Source organism: Oncorhynchus mykiss, chromosome 7 (assembly GCF_057628025.1).
Source record: "Oncorhynchus mykiss isolate SJ-2025 chromosome 7, ASM5762802v1, whole genome shotgun sequence".
NCBI lineage: Eukaryota > Metazoa > Chordata > Actinopteri > Salmoniformes > Salmonidae > Oncorhynchus > Oncorhynchus mykiss.
In genome coordinates, this window is record NC_143028.1 from 45,701,833 (window position 1) to 45,721,096 (window position 19,264).

General features: G+C 43.2%; 1 protein-coding gene across 5 annotated transcripts in view; it reads left to right on the forward strand.

Annotated features, from left to right (window-relative positions):
* LOC110528964 (calcium-dependent secretion activator 1) overlaps nucleotides 1-19,264 on the forward strand; it is a 164,258-nt gene that overhangs the window by 60,302 nt on the left and 84,692 nt on the right. For all 5 annotated transcript variants that reach the window (XM_036983473.2, XM_036983474.2, XM_036983478.2 and 2 more), the window contains exons 4-6: nucleotides 3,106-3,186; nucleotides 3,527-3,760; nucleotides 8,741-8,862. In XM_036983473.2, the coding sequence (XP_036839368.1) occupies nucleotides 3,106-3,186; nucleotides 3,527-3,760; nucleotides 8,741-8,862 (437 nt within the window). The remainder of the gene's footprint in view (nucleotides 1-3,105; nucleotides 3,187-3,526; nucleotides 3,761-8,740; nucleotides 8,863-19,264) is intronic.

Here is a 19,264-nt window from a genome sequence, read left to right on the forward strand (position 1 = left end):
GACACACACACAATGCATGGTGGCAAATCTCACAATCTTCATCCTGACATCTGTATCATTAAACTAAGATGGGTTCCCGGTTTTCCTGGAGGCTAAGGAGGGAGGGGAGAAGGTGAAGTCATGTTGAAGAGTTGTATTCTAGACAGGGCGACTGTGTTGAGATGGATGGGCATGGGAGAGTGTGCATTTATTCCAGACACAATCATACTAACACAATACTCTCAAACACACACTGATAAACACTGTCAGATACAGTACATATGGTGTGGCAATCAGGCGCACAGCTTTTGGCCAGTGGAGATTAAGCAGATTTAATTAATCTAATTATAGTTGGCCTTGCTTACATCAGATCTGATTCTATTATGACAGGGATTTCTCTTTCTGATTACTGTTCTGGTGTAATGCAGAAAAGTATCTCTGTCTGAGTGTGTGTGTGTGTGTGTTATGACAACTGTAGTCTTCTCATCCACCCTCTCCCTTGTTTCTCATCCCTCTCTGAGTGTTGCTGTGATGAATGCCTCAGTGCCCTGTCAGAGGGTGGAGAGGGCGTATGTAGCGTGGGCAGAGATACTCTAGTGGACAGGGCACCTGCTTGGCACAGGGCATACAACTCTGACAGAGGGGAATGCCAGCCCTGGGAATTTGGGTGTGTCTGGCCTTTTGGGTGTTGAAATGAGCTTTCTGCTATTCTGTGTGTGCTCGTTCGTTGGAGTGTTTCGCTCGTGTATTATCTACAGGGAGTGTAGAAGAAACGGTTGGTGTGTAGGACAGTTCTGTAGACACCAGCTGGAGACAGGAAGGGAGACATTACAGCCCTGCTCCTGTGCAGATGGCTTACTGGCCAACACACACACTGTTACTAGTACTGTACATTGTGTGTGTATGTGTGTGTGTGTGTGTGTGTGTGTGTGTGTTCTGCCCATCCCACTTGAAGAGCCCCAACAATGCCTCTGAACAGACTGGGGGATTATATTAGCATATAGAGATCTTGTTGCATATCTGTGTGTGTGTGTGGTGATGCACATGTGGTCTTGAACACGTCTGTGTATGTGTTGTGGTATAGGTGTTATACCACGGCATTGTTCCATACTCGTTTCTGATTGGCTAGAAGCGCATTCTAGAGTGGGAATGTGGTGAGTAATGAGCATGAATGTCTCCGGTCTGTCAACGTTGCAGTCATGACGCAAATGGTGCTATGCTGTCATCCTCCTACATGTCTCTCATTTGACCAGCTGTTTTCAGCAACTGGTATTGTTGACCTCAGTTGTCATATTGCCAGACATGCTAGCAACAAACTATTTAGCTAGCTTCTAGCCTAGTGTTTGATATACAATGCAACCACCTCTACGGTAATGAACAGTCTCCTAACCAGACGGCAACTTTTTTTCATGCCAAATGAAATCACGGATCATCAGCTCCTTCTTATGGATGTATCCAAATAAATGTCACTAGCAGACAGCTTAAATAAACACATGCAGCTACTTTACTGTTATTCTGGCAGCACTGTTTGACGTGACTGGTATGACATGTCCTCCATTATTTCCAAGATAATGTACAGAGCGTCTATCTCTTACATGTACCTCTGTATTTGTGGTCCTGCCAGTACACACAATGCTAGAAACCATCTCTGCAGTAATTTGCTCCTCCATCCTCAGGCGCTGAAGGAGTGGCTGTGACAGATGTGTTTGTCTGCTATTATACTGCAGGCTCCCTGACCACCAATGACTGTCCCTTCCTCACCACCTCAGACACACCTCTGCTCTTCAATCTGGGGAAAGAGTCTATACTGTCCACATACATCTGATGAAATCTACTCAGATGTACACTGAATGTACAAAACATTAGGAACACCTTCCTAATATTGAGTTGCAACCCTTTTTGTCCTCAGAACAGACTCAATTCGTCAGGGCATGGACTGAAATAGGTGTCGAAAGCGTTCCACATAGATGTTGACTCCAATGCTTCCCACAGTTGTGTCAAGTTGGTTTGATGTCCTTTGGGTGGTTGACCATTCCTGATACACACGGGAAATGGTTGAGCGTGAAAAACCCAGCAGCGTTGCAGTTCTTGACACACTCAAACCGGTTCGCCTGGCACCTACTACCATACCGCCCGTTCAAAGGCACTTAAATGTTTTGTCTTGCCCATTTTACCTGGATTCACATGGTTATTTCATGTCATGGAAAGAGCAGTTGTTCCTAATGTTCTGTACACTCAGTGTATAGTCAATGAACGAATTCATAGAACTGAACCAGAGCTGTAAACAAGCATCATTAAAGGGGCAATCTGCAGTTGCTACATCCATTTTTGGACTATATTAATGATATGTAACCATTGTTTCTTGAAGATTACTTATAAATGCATCATGAGCTTAGTTCAACTGTCATAACCCATCAGAATCCAAAATATATGTTTGTAAACAAAGTAAATGTAAACATTTGACATTACATTTGAGTCATTTAGCAGACAAGAGCGACTTACAGTCATGAGTGCATATATTTTCATACTGGTTCCACATAACCTTAGCGTTAGAAGCGACATGCTCTACCAACTCAGCCACACGGGACTATACAAACACGATATTGCTTCAAAAAATGTTAAACTATCGTTTTGATAGCATGGATGGTAGTCCTTGGATCCATAGCTCTGTTTTTGAACTTGAAAGTGGTTGTATTTCTCCAGCCCCATTCCTCAGCTTTTTACCGAAACATTGTTTCAACTGCTGATTCCCCCTTTAACATAGCAACACAATCATTTGACAGTGGTTGAATATCGATCATCTTTCCCACCGGAGGGGAAGTCATGGAATTCAAATGGAAATTATATTGATTCCAGCTCATCACTTTAGTGGGGTTTACAAGTACGATGCAAGTCGCTCCATGTTGATACATTCATACATTACTACAGATAATGATCCTTTTGAAAATCATTCCCAAGGATGATGAGGTAATACTATGTCATCACCATTAGTCTATGGTCATGGGCATCACAAAGGCTAGTAATGGAGGTTGTGTGTAAGGCCTATGTCACCTCTAAGGCGACAGTAAACACTGTATGTCAGGCTTATGTCATGATGAAATCTTCTCTCATTGTGTTCGTTTCCAGCTTGATAACCCAGACGAGCAGGCTGCACAGATCAGGAGAGAACTGGACGGACGACTGCAGATGGCTGATCAGATCGCCAGGGTAAGACACCACTACCTGAAAGTAAAGTAGAGAATTAGACACCAACCCACCTCTCTTAAATCACCTCACCAGAGCTGTAACAGATACTGTAGAAGGCAGTAGGCCTAAGGCCTATACACTAAGTAGTAGAGGTACTACAGTGTGTGTGTGTTGTGAACCGTAGGCCCTCACATGAGCAAAACAGCCTCAATAATGTAAAAGCAGAAGTAGACTCAGGGCAGGAGTACGCATGAATAAACATCCTCTTTAAAAAATACTGTACACTTGATCGTGTTGATCGTGATCGTGTGCCTGCGTGTGTATGTCCCTGTGTGTATGCCTGCGTGCGTCTGTCTAACAGGGCGGCAAGTTTCCCAAGTTTGTGTCCAAAGAGATGGAGGCCATGTTCATAGAGGAGCTGAGATCCTCAGTGAACCTGCTGATGGCTAACCTGGAGAGCATGCCCGTGTCCAAGGGAGGAGAGTTCAAACTGCAGAAGCTCAAACGAGGGCACAACACCTCCATCATAGACATGGGCCAGGAGGACGAGAACACGCTGTCCAAGTCTGATGTGGTGCTCTCCTTCACTCTGGAGGTATGGTTGGTTAACACTGCAGCTCACACAGCCTGCCTGAGACACAGAAATATCTATAGTCAATAAATGTTCAACCCGTTATGTCAAGCATAAATAAGTTCAGGAGTAAAAATGTGTTTTAACACGTCACATTATAAGTTGCAGGGACTCTGTGTACAATAATTGTGTTTTAACAGGATTTTTGAATGACCTCATCTCTGTACCCCACACATAAATATCTGTAAGGTCCATCAATCGAGCAGTGAATTTCAAACTCAGATTCACAGACCACAAAGACCATTCAGGTTTTCCAACGCCTCGCAAAGAAGAGCACCTATTGGTAGATGGGTAAAAAAAAATGTGGGCAGACAATGAATATTCCTTTGAGCATGGTGAAGTTATTAATTACACTTTGGGTGGTGTATCAATACACCCAGTCACTACAAAGATACAGGTGTCCTTCCTAACTCAGTTGCCGGAGAGGAAGGAAACCGCTCAGGGATTTCACCATGAGGCCAATGGTAACTTTGAAACAGTTACAGAGTTTAATGGCTGTAACAGGAGAACTGAGGATCAATCAACATCTTACTGCAGTTACTCTACCATACTAATCTAAATGACAGCATGAAATGAAGGAAGCCTGTACAGAACAAAAATATTCCTAAACATGCATCCTGTTTGCAATAAAGCACTTAAGTAAAACTGCAAAGAATGTGGCAAAGATATTAACTTTATGTCCTGAATACAAAGTGTTATGTTTGGGGCAAATTGAACACAACACATCACTGATTACCACTCTTCATATATTCAAGGATGGTGGTAGCTGCATCATGTTTTGGGTATGCTTGTCATCAACAAGGACTAGGGAGTTTTTGAGGATAAAAATAAACGTAATAGAGCTAAGCACTTTGTCATTATAGGTTATTGTGTGTAAATGGGTGAGAAATTATCCATTTAATCCATTTTGAATTCAAGCTGTAACACAATACAATTTGGACTACTGTAAGTCAAGTGGTATGAATACTTTCTGAAGGCACTGTAGGCTCTGATGAGTAATGTCCTATGGGACATAGTCCCTCTCTCGTATACCTCAGAAATGTTTGTTGCAGCAGTCGTAATGTTTTACACTCCCTATTCTGCTGGTCTCAGGGGACATGGCTGTAGATCAGAGGCTGAGCTGATCTGGGCGGCCCATGTCTGTGAAAAACCAAGGAAGCTGTTTCTTTATAGTAGTATCTGTCACGCCCTGGTCTTAGTATTCTGTGTTCTCTTTATTATTTTGTTTAGGCCAGGGTGTGACATGGGTGAATTATATGTTTGTCTTGTCTAGGGGTTTTGTAGATTGATCGGGTTGTGTTTAGTACAGTAGTCTAGGTAAGTCTATGGTTGCCTAGAGTGGTTCTCAATCAGAGGCATGTGTTTATTGTTGTCTCTGATTGGGAACCATATTTAGGCAGCCATATTCTTTGAGTATTTGGTGGGTGATTGTTTCTGTCTCTGTGTTTGTTGCACCAGATAGGGCTGTTTCGGTTTTTCACGTTTCTTGTTTTTGTATATTGTTCATTTTTCATCTTTCATTAAAGATGTATAAAGATAACCACGCTGCATTTTGGTCCTCCTCTCTTTCACCAGAAGAAAACCGTAACAGAATCAGTGTATTTAACAGTGCTCTAATTGTTAAATGTAATTTTGTGTTTGACTGAAACTAGTTTGTAGCAGCAGATGTGTGTTGGAAATAAGTGATATGTGTGTATGTGTATATATATATATATATATATATATATATATATGTATGTATATTAGAGGTTGACCGATTAATTAGGGCCGATTTCAACTTTTCATATTTTGGGGCGGCAATTTGCCGATTAAAACAATTTTTATTATTAAATTATTTTTTTATTCCTTTTATTTAACTAGGCAAGTCAGTTAAGAACACATTCTTATTTTCAATGACGGTCTAGGCACGGTGGGTTAACTGTCTCGTTCAGGGGCAGAACGACAGATTTTCACCTTGTCAGCTTGGGGGATCCAATCTTGCAACCTTACAGTTAACTAGTCCAACGCAATAACGACCTGCCTCTCTCTCATTGCACTCCACAAGGAGACTGCCGGTTACGCGAATGCAGTAAGCCAAGGTAAGTTGCTAGCTAGCCTTAAACTTATCTTATAAAAAACAATCATAATCACTAGTTAACTACACATGGATAATATTATTAGATATTATCTAGCGTGTCTTGCGTTGCATATAATATGACTGAGCATACAAGCATCTAAGTATCTGACTGAGCGATGATAGGCAGAAGCGAGGGGGACGGATGCTATACTGTTACACTGGCAATACTAAAGTGCCTATAAGAACATCCAAGAGGCAAAGGTTAATGAAATACAAATGGTAGAGGGAAATAGTCCTATAATTCAATTCCTATAACTACAAGCTAAACCTTCTTACCTGGGAATATTGAAGACTCATGTTAAAAGGAACCACCAGCTTTCATATGTTCTCATGTTCTGAGCAAGGAACTTAAACGTTAGCTTTCTTACATGTGTAACGGTTTTCTTTAGGTGAAGGAGAGGCGGACCAAAATGCAGCGTGGTTGTTATTCATGTTTTTTTAATGAAGGAAAACTATACATGAATAAACTAAAACAATAAACGTGTGAAAACCTAAACAGCCTATCTGGTGACAACAAACACAGAGACAGGAACAATCACCCACGAAACACTCAAAGAATATGGCTGCCTAAATATGGTTCCCAATCAGAGACAACGATAAACACCTGCCTCTGATTGAGAACCACTCCAGACAGCCATAGACTTACCTAGAAAACCCTACTATAATACAAACCCAATACCTAACAAAAACCCCAAGACAAAACATACCACACACACAAAACCCATGTCACACCCTGACCTGACCAAATTAATAAAGAAAACACAAAATACTAAGACCAGGGCATGACAGAACCCCCCCCCCCAAGGTGCAGACTCCCGACCGCACAACGAAACCCATAGGGGAGGGTCCGGGTGGGCGTCTGTCCATGGTGGTGGCTCCGGCGCGGGACGTGGACCCCACTCCAACAAAGTCTTAGTCCCTTTGCCTTGCTGCTCCATGCTGACTGGCGGCTCTGGCTGCTCCATGCTGACTGGCGGCTCTGGCGGCTCCTTGCAGACTGGCGGCTCTGGCGGCTCCTTGCAGACTGGCGGCTCTGGCGGCTCCTTGCAGACTGGCGGCTCTGGCGGCTCCTTGCAGACTGGCAGCTCTGGCGGCATCCTGCAAACTGGCAGCTCTGGCAGCTCCTTGCAGACTGGCAGCTCCTTGCAGACTGGCAGCTCCTTGCAGACTGGCAGCTCCTTGCAGACTGGCAGCTCCTTGCAGACTGGCAGCTCCTTGCAGACTGGCAGCTCCTTGCAGACTGGCAGTTCTGAACAGGCGGGAGACTCCGGCAGTGCTGTAGAGGAGGAAGGCTCTGGCAGCGCTAGATAGGCGGGAGACTCCGACAGCGCTGGAGAGGAGGAAGGCTCTGGCAGCGCTGGACAGGCGAGGCGCACTGTAGGCCTGATGCGTGGTGCTGGCACTGGTGGTACTGGGCCGAGAACACGCACAGGAAGCCTGGTGCGGGGAGCTGCCACCGGAGGGCTGGTGCGTGGAGGTGGTACTGGGTAGACCGGACCGTGCAGGCGCACTGGAGCTCTTGAGCACCGAGCCTGCCCAACCTTACCTGGTTGAATGCTCCCGGTCGCCCTGCCAGTGCGGCGAGGTGGAATAGCCCGCACTGGGCTATGCAGGCGAACCGGGGACACCGAGCGCAAGGCTGGTGCCATGTAAGCCGGCCCAAGGAGACGCACTGGAGACCAGCTGCGTAGAGCCGGCTTCATGGCACTTGGCTTAATGATCACTCTAGCCCGGCCGATACGCGGAGCTGGAATGTACCGCACCGGGCTATGCACCCGCACTGGGGACACCGTGCGCTCCACAGCATAGCACGGTGCCTGCCCGGTCTCTCTAGCCCCCCGGTAAGCACAGGAAGTTGGCGTAGGTCTCCTACCTGGCCTCGCCATACTCCCTGTGAGCCCCCCCCCAAAAAAAATTGGGGGCTGACTCTCGGGCTTCCTACCGCACCGCCGTGCATGTCTCTCCAACTCCATTCTCCGATAACCTTCCGCGCACTGCTCCATCGAATCCCAGGCGGGCTCCGGCACTCTCCCTGGGTCGACCGCCCACCTCTCTATCTCCTCCCAAGTAGTATAGTCCATACTCTTACTGTCCAAAATGTCCTCCCATGTCCATTCCTCTTTTCGCTGCTGTTGCCCGTTACCACACCGCTTGGTCCTGTTGTGATGGGTGATTCTGTAACGGTTTTCTTTAGGTGAAGGAGAGGCGGACCAAAATGCAGCATGGTTATTATTCATGTTTTTTTAATGAAGGAAAACTATACATGAATAAACGTGTGAAAACCTAAACAGCCTATCTGGTGACAACAAACACAGAGACAGGAACAATCACCCACAAAACACTCAAAGAATATGGCTGCCTAAATATGGTTCCCAATCAGAGACAACGATAAACACCTGCCTCTGATTGAGAACCACTCCAGACAGCCATAGACTTACATAGAAAACCCTACTATAATACAAACCCAATACCTAACAAAAACCCCAAGACAATACACACCACACACACCAAACCCATGTCACACCCTGGCCTGACCAAATTAATACAGAAAACACTAAATGTTTGCATTATTTAAATCAAATTGAACATGTTTTATTGTTTACTTGAGGCTAAATTGATTTTATTGATGTATTATATTAAGTTAAAATAAGTGTTCATTCAGTATTGTTGTAATTGTCATTAATAAAAATAAATGTAAAAAAAAATAATACAGATTAATCGGTGTCGGCTTTTTTGGTCCTCCAATAATCGGTATCGGCGTTGAAAAATCATAATCGGTCGACCTCTAATGTATATATGTGTTTGATCAGCTTTTATTTTTCTCTCAGGTGGTGATTGTGGAGGTTCAGGGGTTAAAGTCGCTGGCGCCCAATCGGATCGTCTACTGCACCATGGAGGTGGAGGGGGGGCATAAGCTCCAGACTGACCAGGCCGAGGCCTCCAAACCAACGTGAGTGTGACACAAACACATGCACATATGCTGTGCACATACATGACATTACAGCGTTATTTAGGAATAAATACCTAGTAACTGGGTAATAAGTTCAGTGCATTCTAATTGTTTTTTTTTATCTAAACAAAGTCATGTTAGCTAATCAGGTTAGGAACTACATAACTGCTTTTAGATTTATCAGCACCTGATACAGATTGTGTTAATATGAGCAGTAAGTCTTGAGTCCTCGTTGGGTGGCCTCATGTTCTGGCCATAGCTGCACAGCATGATGTGGTAATGATATTGCCTGTGCGAGTGGGATCAGGGCACAGATAACAAGGTTGTAGACGCTGAGCCGTACTGATTACCCAACATGCACCTTGCGCCACTGCTTGTGTTCTCTAGCAGGTGACTGAGGTGGGACGTGAGGATGTGTTGAGACATTTGCTTTGCTTTAATAAAGGATACTCACAGATGTATGTAGAGTATCAGAGATGAGTAAGTAATCCATATCTCTTCCTGATATAGATGATGAATTCATCATTGTCAGTAGAGGGAATTATTTCCTCATGTATAATGCAGGACTCATCACCACTCTTCCGTCCTTCTCCTCCCCTCTTCCCTCTGCCGTACTTCTCCCCCTCCCATCTTCTCTCTGCCGTCCTCTCCAGGGTTTTTTGGGATCAAAAGGGGGCTTAGGTAGTGGGTGTGGCAGGGGGTGTGGCAGGGGGAGTGGCAGGGGGAGTGGCAATGAGAGCGTGGCACAAATGTTTCATTCTGCAAATTTCTCCATGGAGCTGAGAGACATTTTTGCTAATTTCCTGCAATTCTACACATTTTGCCATAGGCTTATGCTGTATTATTTTGCTCAAACATAATAAAATGAATACTCAAAATGAATGAATTGTTTTTGGTATTGTATATTCTCCTTGACTGTCTAGCTTTTATTTTGGTGATTATTAGAGCTCAAAGATTATATTATTTAAAAAATATATTAGCTCCATTATCTTTCCTACATACCTTCTGTTTTTAGTCTATTTCCTCTCTTCCCCTCCCTCTGATTTGAACAGCAGGATGGTATGTTCTAGACCCCCTGCTAGAGCTATAGTAGCTAAATCAGTTTGTAACAGTAACCCTGTACCCTAGCCATCAATACTCATTCAGAAGTGTTCATCTTGAAGAGGGCCTTGTTCTGAGTGAACAGATGTTGATTGTAGTTTTAGGGTCACGCTGTTACTGTAACACACCCTAAATATGTGAGGCAGTGGGTTTTGTCATCTGTTACATTCAGAGTTATCAGTCTCTATGCCCTGAGTGCACAGAGATAGAGAGTAGATATTGTCTACCGTCTAGACTATGGCAAGGGATGCAGCTGTGCCCATCATTGACATCAAACTGTGTGTCCAAGCTTATGGGTTAGGGTTACAATTAGGGTTAGAATTAAGGTTTGAGGCCTCCCAAGTGGCGCAGCCTGGCGTCGTCCGAGTTAGGGGAGGGTTTGGCCGGGGGCTTTACTTGGCTCTTCACACTCTAGTGACTCCTGCAGGCTGACCTCAGTTGTCAGTTGAAGGGTTTTTCCTCCGACACATTGGTGCGGCTGGCTTCCAGGTGAAGCGGGCGGGTGTTACGGGTCATGCTTCGGAGGAGGCATGACTCGGCCTTCGCGTCCCAAGCCTGTTGGGGAGTTGCAGTGATGAAACAAGATCAAAATTGCAGGTAAAATTTAAAAATAAAACAAATGAAAAGGTTAGGGCTTGGTTAAGGATTTTAAATGGGAAGACATTTTTAGTCCCCACAAGCATAGTAAAACAAGTGTGTGTGAGAAAGAGAAGGGGCTATTTTAAGCCCTGCTTCCTCACAGTGGAATGTGATGAGATCAGATGGGATCTGTGAGTGGATCAGTGGAAACTTTAGTTCAACCTCAATTGTTCCTGAAACAGAGTAGAGTTTATTTGTGCTAGATACAGTATCTCGGTCAGACAGCCATGGATAACGGAACACTGAGTACATTTATAAAAGGGATCCATTCCTTCTCTTCCATGATGCACAGACGGCCAGTCTCCTGCTGAACTTTGCATAGGAATGTTAGGTTCTAAATATCAGTAAGAACTCGACGGACATCATGAAAACTTAAATCAAGTTTATTCATCCCAAAGGATCGAATAGCTGAACCGACTAAGACATATTCACACAAGCACTGATATTTAACTATTTATCCTATGCGGAGTCTCCTCCTACACATCTGAACAGCCAATGCATCTCTGTTGCTTGACAGAGAGCCTTAGTGATATCTGTTCTTCCTCACTTCACCTGACCTGACCTCTGCCCCAAAGTGCTCACTCCTCCCCAACTCACGGCTGTCATGGTGACTGGTACCAGACTGTGTCTCTTCTCCTCCCAGAGGATCCCTCCCATAGGATCCCTGATGGCTAACAACAACATATCCTGACATAATGTAAACGTTATACATTACCCTCTCTCCCTCACTGACATGAATAAGTATATTTCATATTCTCAGAACCCAACAGTCCCCTCTGTTGAACATTAACCCCATACTGTTCATCACTATATAAACTTGGACATTTATTATAAATGGGCAAACAATGATAATACAACATGAGCAAAAAATGTAACATAATTAACATTCACAGTGAGGTTTACAAACTCCGACTTATGGCCTCTGTTCTATAGTCACACCATGCACACGTGCCTGCTGGATCTGTTGACTTCTTCCAGTTCAACTTTCTCCTTCTGGTTCCTAAGAGAGTGACAGCACAAGAGTTCAAAGGTCAAACGGAACACAAGACATATCAGCATTAATAAGGTGGTAAGCTATGCATAATTATATATGCATGAAAACCCAAAGTCTGATAGCATGACAATTCCCACTCTCTCTTCACCTGTCTCTATGCCTCCAGGATACTGGATTCCACAAAAATGAAGGCCCTAGAGAACCTCACCCAGTCTTCCCCTTTCTGGCCACAGGCTCCGAAAGGTGTTCCCAAGCCATGTCATTTTCACTTTGTTCTCCTTCTTCCTCCATTGCCACCCGATAGGCACGTCACCTGATAGGCAAGTGCGTATCCCGAATCAATGCCTTCAGAATGTTGTGACATGACGATCTTTACCGCTGCAAGGAATACTGTGTGGACCAGACCAATGCTGTCCCAACACCCCTGCCTAGTGTTTCTTTATGTACACTCAATCTCCAGAATTCAGTTCGTGCTCCCGGTTATCTCCTGCTCCTCATGTGCCACTTTCACCTGGGAATATACACGCTGCAACGCATGGGTCATTTCCTGACAACAGAACAACAGACTCTCCCAACAAAGCTACTAGAGTAACCCCTGCTACTACTAACACTGCCCATGACGCATACCTCCAAATACCTAATTTACACCGTAGTCCAATTCCATGCTGTTACTACCTGTATATGGCCACCTTCAGTTACTGTCCCTACAGCGACTGCCGTGAGAATAATCACTGCATGGAATCTGTCAAGTGTTTGCTGGTTGTTATAAATGGGGAAGAGATTAATGTCGTTGGAAGAATATCCATCCTAACAAAACTCTGAATCATAGGTTTCCTGAAAGTTTACAATAGTGTCTGAAATGCCAACACTATCTCTGCTACTTTCACCATGATCTGGGTATGTGCAATAGTCCCTATATTGTGCACAGTTAGCTGTCCTCCCTCTCCTACGAGCTATCTCCTGTAACAATATACAGTGCCTTGCGAAAGTATTCGGCCCCCTTGAACTTTGCAACCTTTTGCCACATTTCAGGCTTCAAACATAAAGATATAAAACTGTATTTGTTTGTGAAGAATCAACAACAAGTGGGACACAATCATGAAGTGGAACGACATTTATTGGATATTTCAAACTTTTTTAACAAATCAAAAACTGAAAAATTGGGCGTGCAAAATTATTCAGCCCCCTTAAGTTAATACTTTGTAGCGCCACCTTTTGCTGCGATTACAGCTGTAAGTCGCTTGGGGTATGTCTCTATCAGTTTTGCACATCGAGAGACTGAAATTTTTTCCCATTCCTCCTTGCAAAACAGCTCGAGCTCAGTGAGGTTGGATGGAGAGCATTTGTGAACAGCAGTTTTCAGTTCTTTCCACAGATTCTCGATTGGATTCAGGTCTGGACTTTGACTTGGCCATTCTAACACCTGGATATGTTTATTTTTGAACCATTCCATTGTAGATTTTGCTTTATGTTTTGGATCATTGTCTTGTTGGAAGACAAATCTCCGTCCCAGTCTCAGGTCTTTTGCAGACTCCATCAGGTTTTCTTCCAGAATGGTCCTGTATTTGGCTCCATCCATCTTCCCATCAATTTTAACCATCTTCCCTGTCCCTGCTGAAGAAAAGCAGGCCCAAACCATGATGCTGCCACCACCATGTTTGACAGTGGGGATGGTGTGTTCAGCTGTGTTGCTTTTACGCCAAACATAACGTTTTGCATTGTTGCCAAAAAGTTCAATTTTGGTTTCATCTGACCAGAGCACCTTCTTCCACATGTTTGGTGTGTCTCCCAGGTGGCTTGTGGCAAACTTTAAACAACACTTTTTATGGATTTCTTTAAGAAATGGCTTTCTTCTTGCCACTCTTCCATAAAGGCCAGATTTGTGAAATATACGACTGATTGTTGTCCTATGGACAGAGTCTCCCACCTCAGCTGTAGATCTCTGCAGTTCATCCAGAGTGATCATGGGCCTCTTGGCTGCATCTCTGATCAGTCTTCTCCTTGTATGAGCTGAAAGTTTAGAGGGACGGCCAGGTCTTGGTAGATTTGCAGTGGTCTGATACTCCTTCCATTTCAATATTATCGCTTGCACAGTGCTCCTTGGGATGTTTAAAGCTTGGGAAATCTTTTTGTATCCAAATCCGGCTTTAAACTTCTTCACAACAGTATCTCGGACCTGCCTGATGTGTTCCTTGTTCTTCATGATGCTCTCTGCGCTTTTAACGGACCTCTGAGACTATCACAGTGCAGGTGCATTTATACGGAGACTTGATTACACACAGGTGGATTGTATTTATCATCATTAGTCATTTAGATCAACATTGGATCATTCAGAGATCCTCACTGAACTTCTGGAGAGAGTTTGCTGCACTGAAAGTAAAGGGGCTGAATAATTTTGCACGCCCAATTTTTCAGTTTTTGATTTGTTAAAAAAGTTTGAAATATCCAATAAATGTCGTTCCACTTCATGATTGTGTCCCACTTGTTGTTGATTCTTCACAAAAAAATACAGTTTTATATCTTTATGTTTGAAGCCTGAAATGTGGCAAAAGGTCGCAAAGTTCAAGGGGGCCGAATACTTTCGCAAGGCACTGTATATTGGGACTCATGTCGTCCAAAAAGTTAGACTTTTGAATCATCTGTCCATAGAACATTCTTCCAAGAGTCTTGATGATCATCCAGGTGCTTTTTGGCAAACTTGAGACAACTTTTTGGATGACATGGGTCCCATTATGTCTTTTTGACAGGGGGTGCAGGATTATTTTTGCCTGACTTAGATATGTTTCTGCTTATAATTTCCAACATTTTGCAACTTGTCAATAATTAGATACATGTAGCTTCTCTTTCTCTTTTTTTTTATTTATTTTTAATTTCACATTTGTTTAACCAGGTAGGCCAGTTGAGAACAAGTTCTCATTTACAACTGCGACCTGGCCAAGATAAAGCAAAGCAGTGTGACAATAACATAAACAGAGTTACACATAAACAAACAGAGTCAATAACACAATAGAAAAACCAATGTACAGTGTGTGTAAATGTAGAAGAGTAGGCAATAAATAGGCCATAGATGTAACGGATTTCCTCCTCTTCGTCTGAGGAGGAGTAAGGATCGGACCAAAGCGCAGCGTGGTAAGTGTTCATAATGATTTTAATTAAAGAAAGCACTGAACACTAAATCAAAACAATAAACGATTACGTGAATTTACAAAACCGAAACAGTACCGTGTGGCCCAAACACACACACGGAAACAAACACCCACAAACCAAAAGTGAAACCCAGGCTACCTAAGTATGATTCTCAATCAGAGACAACTAACGACACCTGCCTCTGATTGAGATCCATACTAGGCCGAACACAAAACCCAACATAGAAAAACAAACATAAGACTGCCCACCCCAACTCACGCCCTGACCATACTAAAACAAATAATAAAATAACAGAACTATGGTCAGAACGTGACAATAGATGTGAAATAATTACAATTTAAGATTAACACTGGAGTGATAGATGTGCGGATGATGATGTTCAAGTAGAGATACTGGGGTGCAAAAGAGCAAGAGGATAAATAACAATATGGGGTTGAGGTAGTTGGGTGTGCTATTTACAGATTGGCTGTGTACAGTAATCGGTAGCTGCTCTGACAGCTGATGCTTAAAGTTAGTGAGGGAGATATAAGACTCCAGCTTCAGTGATTTTTGCTATTTGTTCCAGTCATTGGCAGCACAGAACTGGAAGGAAAGGTGGCCAAAGGAAGTGTTGGCTTTGCGGATGACCAGTGAAATATACTTGCTCCAGCGCGTGCTACGGGTGGGTGTTGCTATGGTGACCCGTGAGCTGAGATAAGGCGGGGCTTTACCGAGCAAGGACTTATAGATGACCTGGAGCCAGTGGGTTTGGCAACTACTATGTAGTGAGGGCCAGCCAATGAGAGCATACAGGTTGCAGTGGTGGGTAGTGTATATAGGGTTTTGGTGACAAAATGGCACTGTGATAGACTACATCCAGTTTGCTGAGTAGAGTGTTGGAGGCTATTTTGTAGATGACATCGCCGAAGTCAAGGATCGGTAGGATAGTCAGTTTTACGAGGGTATGTTTGGCAGCATGAGTGAAGGATGCTTTGTTGCGAGATAGGGAGCCGAATCTAGGTTTAATTTTGGATTGGAGATGCTTAATGTGAGTCTGGAAGGAGAGTTCACAGTCTAACCAGACACCTATGTATTTATAGTTGTCCACATATTCTAAGTCAGAACCGTCCAAAGTAGTGTTGCTAGTCAGGCGGGCGGGTGCGGACAACAATCGCTTGAAGATCATGCATTTAGTTTGACTTGCATTTAAGAGCAGTCGGAGGCCCCGGAAGGAGAGTAGTATGGCATTGAAGCTCGTCTGGAGGTTAACACAGTGTCCAAAGAAATGCCAGATGTATACAGAAGGGTGTCATCTGCGTAGAGGTGGATCAGAGAATCACCAGCAGCAAGAGCAACATCATTGATATATACAGAAAAAAGAGTCGGCCTTAGAAGACTAAATAAACCCTTTCTCAACAGAATAATGCAATAGATTGATAGAGTGAATGCATCAATCTAGTTGGCATTGGTAAAGTTTTCATTGTCAACATTAGCTGAGCAAAGATGTTTTGAGACTGGGGAAAAAATACTATAAAGCAACAACAAAAAAAACAGGAAAGATTTTCTGTGCAAGATGTCCAAATTACATGAGTTTGACCGGTTGTAAGGAAAAAGAAAGCTGTGAAAGTGACCCAACGTGTTTCTGATGAGATATCTGGAAGAAATGTTAATTCTGCAGGAGTTTTTATTTAGGCCATGTTAGTTATAGACCTAGAGTCAGTTTCCAGATTTAAGTTTCTGTTTAACCCATCTAAACTACAGTTCCCTTGACATGCCATCAGCCTTATTTGAAGTCCCGTCTTGTGACTGTCGAATTTGTATAGCGCCTCACAATCATCACACATAACATAGCCGGCACTGCTATCATCCTCTTATAGCATATTTTCCAAACATTACTTTTCTTTCTCCCTTCTCTTTATTTTCAACTCTCATATCACAGCCTTTGTCTTACTGAATTGAACTTTGACAATGGCCTTTTTTCCTCTGTGGATTGACGTTAACTTTTTCTGCCCATTCCCAAAAGCATTGTTTGTCAATTGGCTGTGTAGTCTATTTGGTGCATGTACAGTTAAGCCCCAAAGCTTAGGCTTATGCACTAATACCAGATAGCCTAAAATAATGAAAGAAAAATCGTTGGGTTATGAGTCAACCCGCACATCATTAGTACGTGTGTATGTTTGTGGCTCCAGCTCTGTGCTCTACTATGTTGTGCTGCTCCGCACTTGTGGCTGAGCTAAGATTTACATCAATACTAAGTCCCATAGGAATGCCCCAGGCCTGTGCTCATGGCTACTGAGGCTCAAACCAACACCAGGCCTCACATCTGAGCCACGAGCCAGGCTTAGACATACACTCATCCCTAGATATACCAGGCGGTGTCAGAGGAAAGCCCTAAACATTTTCAATGACTCCAGCCACCCAAGTCATAGACTTTTCTCTCTGCTACCACATGGCAAGCAGTACCAATGCACTAAGTCTGGAAGCAACAGGACCCTGAACAGCTCCTACTGTACCCCCAAGCCATAAGACTGCTAAATAAGAAGTCCAGGTAGCTTTTTGGTTAACTATTTAACTATACTGAACAAAAATATAAAACGCAACATGTAACAAAGTCAAAGATTTTACTGAGTTACAGTTCATATAAGGAAATCAATAATTTGCAATAAATACATTAGGCCCTAATCTATGGAATTCACATGCCTGGGAATACAGATATGCATCTGTTGGTCACAGATACCTTGAAAGAAAGGTAGGGAGTGGATCAGAAAACCAGTCAGTATCTGGTGTGACCACCATTTGCCTCATGCAGTACGACACATCTCCTTCGCATAGAGTTGCTCAGGCGGTTGATTGTGGCCTGTGGAATGTTGGCGGGAACTGGAACACGCTGTCGTACATGTCGATTCAGAGCATCCCAAACATGCTCAATTGGTGACATGTCTTGTGAGTATGCAGGCCATGGAAGAACTGGGACATTTTCAGCTTCCAGGAATTGTGAACAGATCCTTGCGACATGGGGCCGTGCATTATCATGTTGAAACATGAGGTGATGGCGGTGGCACGACAACGGGCCTCAGGATCTTGTCACGGTATCTCTGTGCATTAAAATTGCCATTGATAAAATGCAATGGTGTTCATTGTCTGTAGCTTATGCCTGCCCATATCATAACACCAACACCACCATGGGGCACTTGGTTAACAACGTTGACATCAGCAAACTGCTCACCCACAAAACACCAAACACGTGGTCTGGGGTTGTGAGGCTGGTTGGATGTACTGCCAAATTCTCTAAAATTATGTTTGAGGTGGCTTATGGTAGAGAACTTAACATCCATTTCTCTGGCAACAGCTCTGGTGGATATTCCTGCAGTCAGCATGCCAACTGCACGCTCCTTCAAAACTTGAGACATCTGTGGCATTGTGTTGTGTGACAAAACGGCACAGTTTGTTATCGTCCCCAGCACAAGGTGCATTTGTGTAATGATCATGATGTTAAATCAGCCACACCTGTCGGTTGGATGGATTATCTTGGCAAAGGAGAAATGCTCACTATCAGGGATGTAAACAAATGTGTGCACAACATTTTAGAGAAGTAATATTTTTGTACCAATGGGACATTTCTGGGATCTTTTTCAGCTCATTACATGTTGTGTTGATATTTTTGTTCAGTGGTATCTGCATCCTTTTTGCACTAACATTTTTTGACTCGTCACATACGCTGCTGTTAGTGTGCTCATCTCAGGCACATTTTAATGAGGAATACATACTGTGATCCTGACATCAATTTATATCTGTCATTTTCTGAAAGCAACATACATTATGTAATGTCATTTTATGATATCTTGAATGTAATCCAGACTTTAGTGATGCGAGATAGAAAGCCAGTGTGAGGGTCTGTGCCAATGATGTACATAAACCCTGTATTGTTGATGCTATGTAATGACCAATGAAAAGCTTTGAAGCCAACCATTTTGGCACTCCATAGGAATAAATGGAATTCTACAGTATTTCAATTAAATGTTTCAAGGACACAATTACCTGTATTTAAGTATATTTTTTTATTGTTGACGTGAGGACAGTATATAGCCTCGCTACTGTTATTTTATTGTTGCTCCTTAATTATTTGTTATTTTTCTATATTTTTTTAATTAGTTTTAATTTACTTATTTCTTTAGTTTATTTTAGTAAATACTTTCTTAACACTTTTTTTTCTTAACTGCATTGTTGTTTAAGGGCTTGTAAGTAAGCATGGGAAGCGGTACCAAACTAACACTAGAGCAATTGCTTACTAGAGTTAGCGCAATGACTGGACATCTGTAGACTTCCAGTCATTGTGCTAACGCTAGTTAGCATTGGCTCATGAAACTACCTCTAACTTCCTTCATACTGGACACAGAGACATGCAAATGGAATCCACGAGTTCATCTGACTCTGGGGAAGTAGATAAAGGGCCTCATGGCCAAAATCCCGAGCTATCCCTTTAAGGTGTCTGTAATAGAATAATCGTGCAAAAACAAATGTACACAATAATAAATGCATTTC